We start from the raw sequence: 11,430 nt of genomic DNA, 5'->3' as shown, positions 1-11,430 counted from the left end.
TGTTTCTGTGTCTTGGTTTCCCGAACCGAACCGAACCGTCCCGAACCAAACCGAATAATGTAATTTGATTCGGGTTTGGATAACCTGAATAAACCAAATGGACATATACATGAGGCTAATTCGGTTTTTGGTTCGGTTTGGTATATTTACCGAAAACCAAATTATTCGATTGGATAACCACAATTAAATTCCATAACAAAATTTAGGGTTGTATGTTTAGTAATTGTTCTTTAGTGCCGTCAAAAGTATACTCGATTACACTTCTACAGTTCTACGTACGTTTCTAAGGTGGCTCTACGTCTCTCGTGAGTCGTGACCAAAACCTAACGGCTAACGCCACCATTTTCAGTTAAGCCGACTCTAGCTACACATCATAGCGTGATTCCAGGTATCATTACTCCATAATCTTGGGCTCCAACTTTCGGTTTCATCTCTCCAACTCTCTGTTCTATATTGTTCTTCTCTCTAGATCATGATTTCCACAAACTTGTGATCCAAGCTATCTATACATAATTACATACAAATGTTTTTTTATATATCTTTCTATTTTTAATATTGAGTATATAATCTATTTGTTTGATATTTGATCCACAAACTGATTAAAAGTAACTTCCAATTTGTAAAAGTCGTTCATGAGTTTATATGTTAGAATTTAGATTTTAGAGTTTAGAGTGTAGAACTTTTTAATTGTTTAAATTTTTTAAACCCGAACGGAACCAATCCTAACCAAACTAAAAGTCGTTCATGATTTTATGTTTTAGAATTCAGATTTTAGAGTTTAGAGTTTAGAACTTTTTAATTGTTTAGTAGCTCCTGATCTTGATGTTTTTGTTGATTGGACTAGTAGGCCTTATGACACAATGCTTCAGTTGTTTACCTGTTTGAATTATCGTGATCAAGCTAGCTTGGCATCGACTTGTAAAGACATGGAGAGGTCTTGATGCTTCTTCTTGTCTGTGGAGTTTATTGTATCTTCGTGTTCACAAAGTTTGATGCTTTCAATGGCAGCTTCTCTTGCTCGTAGGCTAATCTTCAAAACTCAAGGTTTTTGTAGCGTTGAATCAGCTGATTCCATTATACATCCCACAGCAAGGAATCTGCTTGAAGTAAGCGGTCGCGATGGCTGTGGAAAAGAAGGATGAGCAGGAGTCTGAATCTTCCATGTCTCTTCCCAACAGAATCTCCTTGAAGAAGAAATTATCTTGCTACAAGATGGAAGAGGCCAAGACGATAGAAGAAAATGTTGACATCTTCTTGAAGCTCATTTCAGATTTGGACAGTCTCAAGGTTACCATCTCGGATGAAGATCAGGCCATTCAACTCTTGTCAGGACTTCCAGCAGCTTATGAACCATTGGTTCACACTCTCCAAGAGAAAGAGACACTTACCGTGAAAGAAGTTGTCGCTTCGGCTTATTCCAAAGAAGCTGAACTTAAGCAGAAAGGTTTACTCAACAAAGGCTCTGAATCTTTTGAGCAAGTGGTGAATCCATGGGAAGTATCAGGGAAGATCGATTACGACAGGCTTATAGACAAGTTTGGCTGCCAAAGGCTCGACGTGTCAATGATTGATCGTGTTCAAAGACTGACTTCTCGTCAGCCACACGTGTTCCTCCGCCGTGGTGTCTTCTTCGCTCACAGGGATTTCAATGAGATCTTGGACGCGTATGAGAGAGGAGACAAGTTCTATCTCTACACTGGAAGAGGGCCTTCATCAGAAGCTCTGCATTTGGGGCATTTGATTCCTTTCATGTTTACCAAGTAAGTTAGATCTTTGAAGCTTTTTTATTTTAAAGTAGTCAATGCAGGGATGGTTCTTACTTGTTTCTTTATGCTTGTAGATACTTGCAAGAAGCTTTCAAGGTTCCTCTTGTTATACAGCTCACGGATGATGAGAAATGCATATGGAAGAACATATCAGTGAAGGAAAGTAAAAGACTTGCAAGGGAAAATGCGAAAGATATAATTGCTTGTGGATTCGATGTAACAAAGACCTTCATTTTCTCGGATTTCGACTATGTTGGAGGGTAAAGTCACATTTTCGAATCCATTGTGCATATAGCTCAACGTTCTGTTTGCTTTGGTGAAGATTTCTTTATATGTTTTTTGTTTGTGTGTGTGTGTGTGTAGTGCTTTCTATGAAAATATGGTGAAGGTTGGAAAGTGTGTTACACTTAATAAGGTGACTTTAACTCTCTATCTCCTTGAATTGAATAGCTCCTTTGAGTACCTGGTTTTCATTTTCTTATCTCTTTTTCGTTGCTAGTCTACCGGAATCTTTGGCTTTTCCGGCCAAGATTGTATCGCAAAAATCGGTTTCCCTCCGGTGCAGGCAGCTCCATCTTTTCCAAGCTCATTTCCACATTTGTTTCCTGGCATGAACAATCTCCGTTGCTTGATTCCTTGTGCAATTGACCAGGTGTGCTGTTTTCTTACTATATATCTTAACCTGCTTGGAACACACTCATCCAAATTTAGTCTCTTTGTGTTATTTGTTTATCATTATGTTGTGCTGCTTTTGTATTTATATATTACAACTAATCTTTTGCGTTTTGGTTTTTGTTCAGGATCCTTATTTTAGAATGACTCGTGACGTTGCACCTCGGTTAGGCTATCGCAAGCCAGCTCTAATTGAGTCATCATTCTTTCCTGATCTTCAGGCAAGTATTTTCTTAACTAGTTTATTGCAAGTTATAGATATGTACTCACGCCTTCTACACTACACTTTCTTTGCTTTTAAACTATTGAACGCCTTAGTCACTTTTTCGCAGGGAGAGAATGGAAAAATGTCTGCTAGTAACCCGAATTCCGCAATATATGTGACTGATTCCGCGGAAGACATTAAATACAAGGTGAATTCTGTAATTTTGAAGTTGTTGTGCTATCCACGCTAATAATGAAATCAGATCATTGCTTCCAATATGTAATCTTGATGCGGTTCCATATGCAGATAAAGAAACGTGCGTTTAGTGGTGGTCAAGACTCCTCGAAGAAGCAAGAAGGTGTCGGAGCAAATCTTGAGGTACCAAATTCCTGGACTTTACTGTTTACTAATTGACTAAGTAGCCACTTCGTATCAATAGCAGGATTCTTGCAAAACTGTTTTCTTGATTCTTGATCCTATCGGTTCTTGGTGTTATAGTGTAAACCTAACTCTTTTTCTTGTAAATTCCTTTCTACTATATCACAGGTAGACGTATCATTCAAGTATTTGAGTTTCTTCCTCGAAGATGATGCTGAGCTTGAACAAATTAGAAATACCCATTTCAATAAGTTTTGTTATTGAATGTGCCATATCTTACTTTTCTGAATGTTGTAATACATATTTCAGGAGTATAAAGAAGGAAGTATGCTAACCGGAGCCGTAAAGGCGCGACTCGCTGAAGTGTTGACAGAGATAGTCGAGAGACACCGCAGGGCTCGAGCTGCTGTTACCGATGAGGTAAAAACTCGTTAATTCTCAAACTATCAAGATTTAAATTTCTGTTTTTAAGGAATTTGACAAACTAAAAATTTCACAGATGGTGGATGCATTCATGACTGTGAGACCTCTCCCAAGAATGTTCGAGTAGGACTCAGAAACCAAAAGAAACCCTTTTGGCAGCTTCTCACAACTTCACTTATATAGACATCTTGGGTCTATAAGTGTTTCAGAAACTATTTAGAAATCTAGATATTTGAAAGAATGGATGAATTGATCTTGAAATTGAACTATAAAATATATAAGTTGATTGTTAGGAAATATGATTTATCATTAGTTTTTTTTCTTCTTTTTAATAGCTCCAAGTATAAGGTTCGTCAAAGTAAATTCCAAGTACCAAAAATCTTTACATCTAAAGAAAAAAAAAAGAATTCAAAAAACCATGCAATTTCTCCACTCTAGTTTTTTAAAGAGAGTGTAAGAGCATGTTTATGAAAGAAATCCATTGAAATTTCTTAATAATTATTATATTAATAAAGTTGAGAGAATAAAAATAAAAAAAAAACATCAAAACCCAAAAGTAACTTCTATCTAATAAGAAGGCGCCACATCAGCACGTCAGCCCCATCGCTCCTTCCAATCCTTATATAGGAATATCATTCTCATTTAATCTACTTTTTTGATTAAAACTGATTTTTTTATTAGAAGAAACCTATCTCAATTTCTTTGATAATCATGGTCTAAGTGTCCACCATGACCCTGACCGGTTCTTTTAACATTGCCAGTCTCCATTTCCCGTGTGGTCTGACGACTCTGACCCTCAGTGCTCCAACCAGTCGAGTACAAATCATACTCACTGGTTGCATTACTGTACTCGCTGCTCGCACCAAACTCTTCTTGTGTCCCAAGTGTCGACATTTTCCTAAACTTGTTCATGCCATCATTGTCTTGGCTCGAATCATAATCAGTGCTTCCTCCATACGAGCTGTACACATTGCTATCACCTGGTCTGATCCCTTGGTTAAGATCTGATGGCGATATGTTTCCTTCTAGCACACGCGCAACCTGCTCGTTTTGTAGACCAATCAACCATTATTAACATTTTAAATGACTAACATCTGGCAAAGTTAAAAGAAAAGTGAAGCAAAAGAAACCACATGCACACCTCTTAGAAAAGAAATATCAAATTACCTGGTCCATGCGAGGTCTACGGCGAGCTGTATGGCGAACACAAGCAGCAGCACAAGCAACCATGCGAGCCATCTCTTCTCTATCATACTCATTGTTCAGCTTTGTATCAACCAAACCTTCAAAGTTGCTTTCCTCAAGTGCTTGCATAAGCAATGGTCGTGCCTGTTCCAATTATTCACACATATATTTGCTTTAATTAACTTTCAAATTGTTTTGAAAACAAATCTTGTTTGCGATTATATTACTTACCCAATCAACCAAGCTGTTATCTGCATAGGCATTGTTTGCATCAAAAGGGCGACGTCCGGTTATTAGCTCCAAAAGTACAACTCCAAATGAGAAAACGTCCGACTTCTCTGTGAGTTTTCCGGTTGCAGCATATTCCGGAGCCAAGTACCTAAAATCAAAGACTAATGCTAAGGATTCATATACACTTTGCAAACAATATTATTATACATATCATTTTTTTTTGTTTGATAAATTTTAAGTTTAGGAACCGGCCGGAAAGAATTCTATTGATCGAAGTATGATATTGCGAGCGGATTTTTGCCAGCGGGTTTGGCAGAAAACTATATAATGCATCTTTCTAACAACATAAGTCTACATATTATTTAGCTTCAAAATTATCTTATACCCAAAGGTTCCCATCACGCGTGTCGATACATGAGTGTTTGTATCCAAAGCAATCTTGGCAAGACCAAAATCAGCAACCTAAAAGATAGAAGAGAGCTTTAGTGACACAAAATACAAAGATGCCATATAATGCCTTAATGCAAACCTTAAAAAAATGAAGATAAATCATACCTTTGCTTCAAACTTGAAATCAATCAATATGTTTGCCGCCTTGATATCACGGTGAATGATTTTAGGATTGCCTACAAATATATAGTGCATCATATAAACAAACATAACAAATATTTATTAAACAGCTTTACATATTTTTCATATCTTAAAAAAGACTTACAATTTTCATGAAGATAAGACAATCCTTTGGCAGATCCAAGAGCAATCTTCAATCTCGAGCTCCATTCCATCGGAGGCCGTCCTTTCCCTGTCCCAAATTCATCACTAAATTGAAAACAACAAAGCATGTAATAATCCATAGAAGAGGTTTTAGTTTTTGTCTAACCATGGAGGTGAAACTCGAGATTGTTGTTTGGAACAAACTCATAGACAAGCAATCTTTGAGCATCGGCGATGCAATAACCGACAAGAGCAACCAAATGTCTGTGGTGAACTCGGCTAATGATCCCTACCTCTGCCTGAAACTCTCGCTCTCCCTGAGCACTCCCTGCTTTCAACTTTTTCACAGCGATTTCTTTTCCATTACGCAATATACCTCTGTACACATAACCAAACCCGCCTTGTCCTAACCAATTGGACTCAGAGAATCCATTGGTGGCTCTAGATAGCTCCTCGTATGTGAAAGTTCCTTGATATATGCCTAATGCAAGCCCTGGAGATGGTTGAGGCAGAACCAACTGATCTGAGTAGTTTGAGTCGTAGCCGCCGCTGCTGCTGCTGTTGCTCATGAAAGCCGCCTGACGTGGTGGCGCAGGGGGTGGAAGTGACGTCACCACGTGATCTAACGGTTGCTGCGATGCATTTTGTTGATGCTGTCCACCGTAAGGGCCTCTAGCTGATAAACACAGGAACATGAAATCTGAAAAACGGTTTCTGTATTGATTCATATACAAGTTTGAAGATGCCAAAAGAATGAAATATAATTCTCCGCAAATGTATATTCATATATATATATATATATATATAGAACTAAGAATCAGAAAAATGTAGATAAGTTATAAAAATGAGAAACAATATACACTAGTTCAAGATTTGATTTCTTGATTATAGAAGTGAGGAAGAATATAGATCAAGATTTGATTTCTTGATTATAGAAATGAGGAACAATATAGTTCAAGATTTGGTTTCTTGATTATATAAATGAGGAACAAGATAGTTCAAGATTTTTGGTTTCTTGGTTTAGACTAATCAAGATATTAAAGTTTTACCATTGGGAGCAGGACGTGCTTCATCATCGTCTCTTCGTCGTTTCTTCTTACACAAGAAACAAATTAAAGTCAATACCACAAGGACAATGACTCCTCCTAATGCGATCCCGACCACCACTCCCGTTGATAGTCCACCGGAGGAAGAAGGCGGCGGCGAAGGAGAAAAGCCTGGTGTGATAGATGGAGTTCTAGGAGATCCCCCGCCTGAGGGACTGGGAGGAGGAGGTGGAGGGCTCCGAGTTGCCGGCGGAGGCGGAGGTGGTGTGGAGGGAGGCGGCCGAGATGGTGAAGATCGCGGTGGTGTTGAAGGAGTGGCGGGAGACGGCGGTGGAGGAGGCGGCGTCAAGGGAGTTAAAGGAGTGGCGGGAGACGGCGGTGGAGGAGAAGGAGTCAAGGGAGAAGACAGAGGTGGAGGCGGAGACGTCAAATCAGTGGACGGCGCTGGAGGAGAAGGAGTCAATGGAGAAGGCGGAGGCGGAGACGTTAAATTAGTGGAAGGCGGTGGAGGAGAAGGTGTCAAGGGAGGTGAAGGAGGGATGACCGTTGGTGGAGGAGGAGGGGTCACAGGAGCTGAAGGAGGAACAGCTGTAGACGGCGGCGGAGGAGAAGGCGTCACGGGAGGTGGAGGAGGGATAACCGTCGGTGGAGGAGGAGAGGGCGTCAAGGCAGGTGAAGGAGGAATGGCCATAGGCGGTGGTGGAGGAGGAGGCGTCACGGAAGGTGAAGGAGGAAGGGCCGTCGGCGGCGGAGGAGGCGTCAAGGGAGCTGATGGAGGAATGGCCGTCGGCGGAGGAGGAGGCGTCAGGGGAAATGAAGGAGGGATGGCGGTAAACGGCGGCGGAGATGACGGAGTAGCACCCGGAGACGGTGCCGATGACATCTCTCCCCACAATTAAAGAGCGGGAAAAGATTTAGTTGAGTTTTGATTATTTCTATCTGAATTTGGTTATTTTGAAGCCAGACGATAATTTGAAGAAAAAAACAAAAATTATTCACTCTTTATGCTCTTAGTTTTATTTTAAAAAGTCCTTGGTCTAAAAATTATCCACAAACTGCTCAACATTTATTGTTGTAATATTTAATTTCATTGAGGAGAATGCGTAATATTACTTTTGTATTTATGGAAAATAGTTGGGGATTATTCTAGATCCAAAGTGAAACAAATTACAGGAGTGTACACGCACAAATTCAAGATCACCTATTAGATTGACAGTTACTCTAGGTTTTTAGTATTATCTAACATCAAGTACACCAAAAATTAATTCAGTAAAACTGAAATAGGCAATAAAAGTATTTTGTTAATCATATTCAATCAAGATTCTTAATAACAGGCCAACTTATATATCAATGGGAGTTGGTCAGATTTCCAAAAGGTAATACAAGTTTATGTAAATAATTATTATCGTATCAGGTCGTTGTCCTATCATTCTATTCTATATATGTAGTTTGAACTTTGAAATCTTACAACAACCCCACGACACACGTAATCTAATGAGAAAAAACCCAGAAGTCAACGGCGTAATTGCAATTAGAATTTGTCAAATTTGGTTTAGTCAAAAAATTAAAAACTCTTCTTTTTTTCAATGTCAAATTGTTTCTACTTCTATTTGGCTATAATATTCGTAACATAGCATAAATTATATTGTTTTTTACATCAAGCTTGCGAAGGTAAATGTACATCAGTACATGCACTTAGTAACTGTGTTTGAAACACCAAAATACTCTTAGGATTGGTTGAATGTCCACTAAAATGTCGTTTGGCCCATAGTACATATTTTTTCCTTTGCTACCCTTAGTTTCTACTAGTTTTGGGCTTAAAAACCGACCCGAGAAGACTCGAACCAGAAATCAAGGTTCGATTCAGATTCAGTTCAGCCAAATTACCCAATTGGTTCTTATGCAAATATATGTCGGGTCTTGGAACAGTTCGAGTAAAACCCGATATTCATTTGGGTACCCGAATAACCTGCAAAAAAAATAACATTAGAGATTAATAATATAGATTTAGAACATAAAGTTTAGTTAGTTATATGTTAATTGTGTGATTATTTCATTTTTTGGTTATGAAATCCTCAAATAGACTCGACCTTATAAAAACATTTCGATTTTTCTCTCTCACTTTACCTTATTTGTTTTATTTTTTCTTGTAAATAGATTCAAGCTGGAAGACCTAGAACGACATCGACGCCTCCACCTCTAGTCACCAACACCATCTCTTCGGAATCGAAATCCCGACACAGCATCATCCAGGAATTATTCGCAGTAGTGGGTTGTTGAATCTTCTTCTAGGCCTAGGTTTCTCTTTTTTCTTTTGATTTGGGGATAACCCGATAAGGACCGAGACCGAGTACCGACACAGCTTCATCGAGTTGATTTTGCAGATGGGTTCTTCATCACCTCACCCGAGTGATTACAAACCAGAAGATAGAGGAGAGGAATTCGAGACTGCTGCTCATGCACCTGCATCCGCGTGTGGAAGTAAGAAGAGGAAAGCTACACTGGCGGAGAAGAGGTGTAACACGACGCCAACGTCGTTCGTCTGGCAACACTACACAAGAACTGAACCTCGCGAAGTGAATAAGTGCACTTGCAACCACTGTAGGAAAGAGATGGGATGTAAGACAACATCCAGGACAACAAGCTTGAAGAAACATTTATTGTGTTGCAAGGCATACGCGTCATGGAGTGCGACCAAAGCTCAATCCCAGCACACTCTAAATTAGGAAGGTAACGAAGGTGAGCTCAAGTTATCGAATGTTTCCAAGAAAGTTTTCTGTGAAGCTTGTAATGAGATGATGGTTTGGGTGAGCTGCCTTTAGCGTTTGTAGAGAGTTTGTCTTTTAGACATTTCTGTGCAAGGATGAAGCTCCCTAAACCACATTCTCGAAGACAAGCTACTCGTGACATCGTGGAGATTTTTGTCAAGAGGAAATCAGCGATGATGCAGATCTTAAAGGCTAATAAGCAAATGATCTCCTTGACAACAGACATCTGGGTTCCTCCAACGACATCATCTTCATATATGGTGATTACTGCACATTTCATCGATGAATATTGGAAGTTGAGGAAGATAATTATAGGTTAAGGCCTGTCACAGACCATAATGTGAAAACGATAAGTGCTGTTCTGATTGAGGTTTTAGCTGAATGGTGTATAAACAAGATGTTCACCATTACGGTGGACAATGCAACTGCAAATACGTCAGCTTTGAGGAGGTTCAGGGAGGCATTCGTTCGGGGAGGAGGTAAGATGGTTTTAGGAGGTGAGTATATGCATCTTCGATGCTCTGCTCATATTATCAACCTAGTAGTAAGGGATAGTTTAGGTGAAATGGATGCTGTCGTGACTGCAATTCGTAATAGTGTCAGTTATGTAAGAGCTTTGACGAATAAAGTGAACACTTTTGATCTTCGAGTTAAGTCACGGAGGATGACAAGGGGGAGTTTAACTCTGGACTGCAAAACCAAATGGAACTACACATATCTGATGCTTTTGACAGCTCTTAAGTTCAAGTCTGCCTTCATGCAGATGGCTGAAGAAGACAAGTTGTACACTGATTATTTTCAAGAAAAGGTTGATGGAACGAAAAGGATTGGACCGCCTACAGCAGATGATTGGGATTCTGTGGCAAGGTTAGTAAGGTTTCTTATCATTTTTTACAAGTTTACTCTAGTGGTATCAGCTTCGACTTCTGTCAACTCTTACAAGTGTTACAACAAAATTGTAACGATTGAAAGAAACTTCATTAAGCTTAGCAATGAGGGTGATAAGGGGCTGATGAGAAAAGCCAGAGCAATGAGGGAAAAATTCGATAAGTATTGGGGTGGAACCAAGAAAATCAATTTGCTGTTGATTGTTGCTAGTATTTCGGATCCAAGGAACAAGATGAAGTTTGCGGATATGTGTTTTGATATGCTTCACGGGAAAGACAGTGTTGAAGCTAGAATACTTCATGACTCAGTTGTAAATATTCTGAATGAGTTATTTGATGAGTACAGCGCTGCTCAGATCCCAGTTGTGAACCCCTCATCTTCTCAGTCTGTAGCATCATTATCTTAGACTCAGAATCACAATGCACAATATTCTCAAAAGCTGGTAGCTGGTGATTTCGACTTACAGTCAGAGTTGGGATATGAAAGAATGGACTCTTTATACAAAGAGATGGCACGTGAAATTGAGTTTCAAGATGCAAGTAACGAGTTAGACTTGTATCTGAAGGAGAGAAGCGAGAATCCAAAGACAACTATGGGTGGTGTAGAGTATAATGTGTTGGGTTGGTGGAGTCTCAACCGCCAAAAATATCCTGTATTATTTGAGATTGCAAGAGATGTTCTAGCAATGCAGGTTACTTCTGTTGCTTCAGAGTCTGCTTTCAGCACAAGCAACCGGATATTAAGTCCTTCTAGAAGTTTCTTAACACATTATATGATAGAAATTATAATGTTGACCCAGCAATGGATGAAGACTGAGATGCATTTCAATGAGAAGGGAGTTGCTGTTACGAATGAGCAATTGCTTGCTGAGACTGAATATGAAGACAAACTACAGAGAGGTAAACATTACATTCATTCAAGTCTTTTTCAGTTGGTCGAACTCTAATAAAAAAAAACAAAATTACATTTGCTTCATTACTCTTTTTTTTAGAGTTCGAAGATGGTGGTGAAAAAGAAGACTGATTTTTCATCTGCAATAAGGTATGAGACTATAATCCTATTCGATTACTTATGATTGGTTTGCTAGTTGTTACTTTTCTTATATGTGAGTGAGAGTGTGAGACTTAATCCTATTCGTTTTTCGCAGCACAAGT

The 11,430-nt window shown here is 39.2% G+C and overlaps 2 protein-coding genes across 3 annotated transcripts; one reads left to right on the top strand and one right to left on the bottom strand.

The window, feature by feature from the left end:
* Nucleotides 1-1,119: 1,119 nt before the first annotated feature.
* On the top strand, nucleotides 1,120-3,571 carry LOC18013557 (tryptophan--tRNA ligase, cytoplasmic). Of its 2 annotated transcripts, none has more exons than XM_024153827.1 (11): nucleotides 1,120-1,160; nucleotides 1,473-1,760; nucleotides 1,841-2,026; nucleotides 2,130-2,181; nucleotides 2,266-2,418; nucleotides 2,567-2,659; nucleotides 2,771-2,851; nucleotides 2,950-3,021; nucleotides 3,190-3,249; nucleotides 3,322-3,441; nucleotides 3,521-3,571. In XM_024153827.1, exons 1-11 carry the CDS (start codon nucleotides 1,120-1,122, stop codon nucleotides 3,569-3,571), a joined length of 1,197 nt encoding a protein of 398 aa, XP_024009595.1. The 2 variants fall into 2 exon arrangements, with proteins under 2 accessions (XP_024009595.1, XP_024009596.1); XM_024153828.1 differs by having other exon boundaries at nucleotides 2,567-2,663; nucleotides 2,775-2,851.
* A 566-nt stretch (nucleotides 3,572-4,137) lies between these two features.
* Nucleotides 4,138-7,503, bottom strand: LOC18013556 (proline-rich receptor-like protein kinase PERK2). The gene is made up of 8 exons (XM_006418688.1): nucleotides 6,624-7,503; nucleotides 5,741-6,250; nucleotides 5,576-5,662; nucleotides 5,416-5,486; nucleotides 5,246-5,322; nucleotides 4,861-5,008; nucleotides 4,612-4,773; nucleotides 4,138-4,485 (listed from the first exon to the last, which is right to left on the bottom strand). Exons 1-8 carry the CDS (start codon nucleotides 7,501-7,503, stop codon nucleotides 4,138-4,140), a joined length of 2,283 nt encoding a protein of 760 aa, XP_006418751.1.
* Between the last annotated feature and the right edge of the window lie 3,927 nt (nucleotides 7,504-11,430).

The sequence above is a fragment of the Eutrema salsugineum genome, unplaced genomic scaffold, assembly GCF_000478725.1.
Source record: "Eutrema salsugineum unplaced genomic scaffold, Eutsalg1_0 scaffold_4, whole genome shotgun sequence".
In the NCBI taxonomy this organism is placed as follows: Eukaryota; Viridiplantae; Streptophyta; class Magnoliopsida; order Brassicales; family Brassicaceae; genus Eutrema; species Eutrema salsugineum.
Note: the sequence above shows the minus strand (reverse complement) of the source record. Positions and strands in the feature narration are given on the sequence as shown.

Coding starts and splice junctions, on each gene's coding strand:
- LOC18013557 (XM_024153827.1), top strand. CDS start 1,120: ATGGCTGTGGAAAAGAAGGATGAGCAGGAGTCTGAATCTTC. Junction 1,161..1,472: donor GAGCAGGAGTCTGAATCTTC/CATGTCTCTTCC, acceptor CTCTGAATCTTT/TGAGCAAGTGGTGAATCCAT. Junction 3,250..3,321: donor ATGATGCTGAGCTTGAACAA/ATTAGAAATACC, acceptor ATGTTGTAATAC/ATATTTCAGGAGTATAAAGA.
- LOC18013556 (XM_006418688.1), bottom strand. CDS start 7,503: ATGTCATCGGCACCGTCTCCGGGTGCTACTCCGTCATCTCCGCCGCCG. Junction 4,774..4,860: donor ATAACAGCTTGGTTGATTGG/GTAAGTAATATA, acceptor TAATTGGAACAG/GCACGACCATTGCTTATGCA. Junction 4,486..4,611: donor GTAGACCTCGCATGGACCAG/GTAATTTGATAT, acceptor CAAAACGAGCAG/GTTGCGCGTGTGCTAGAAGG.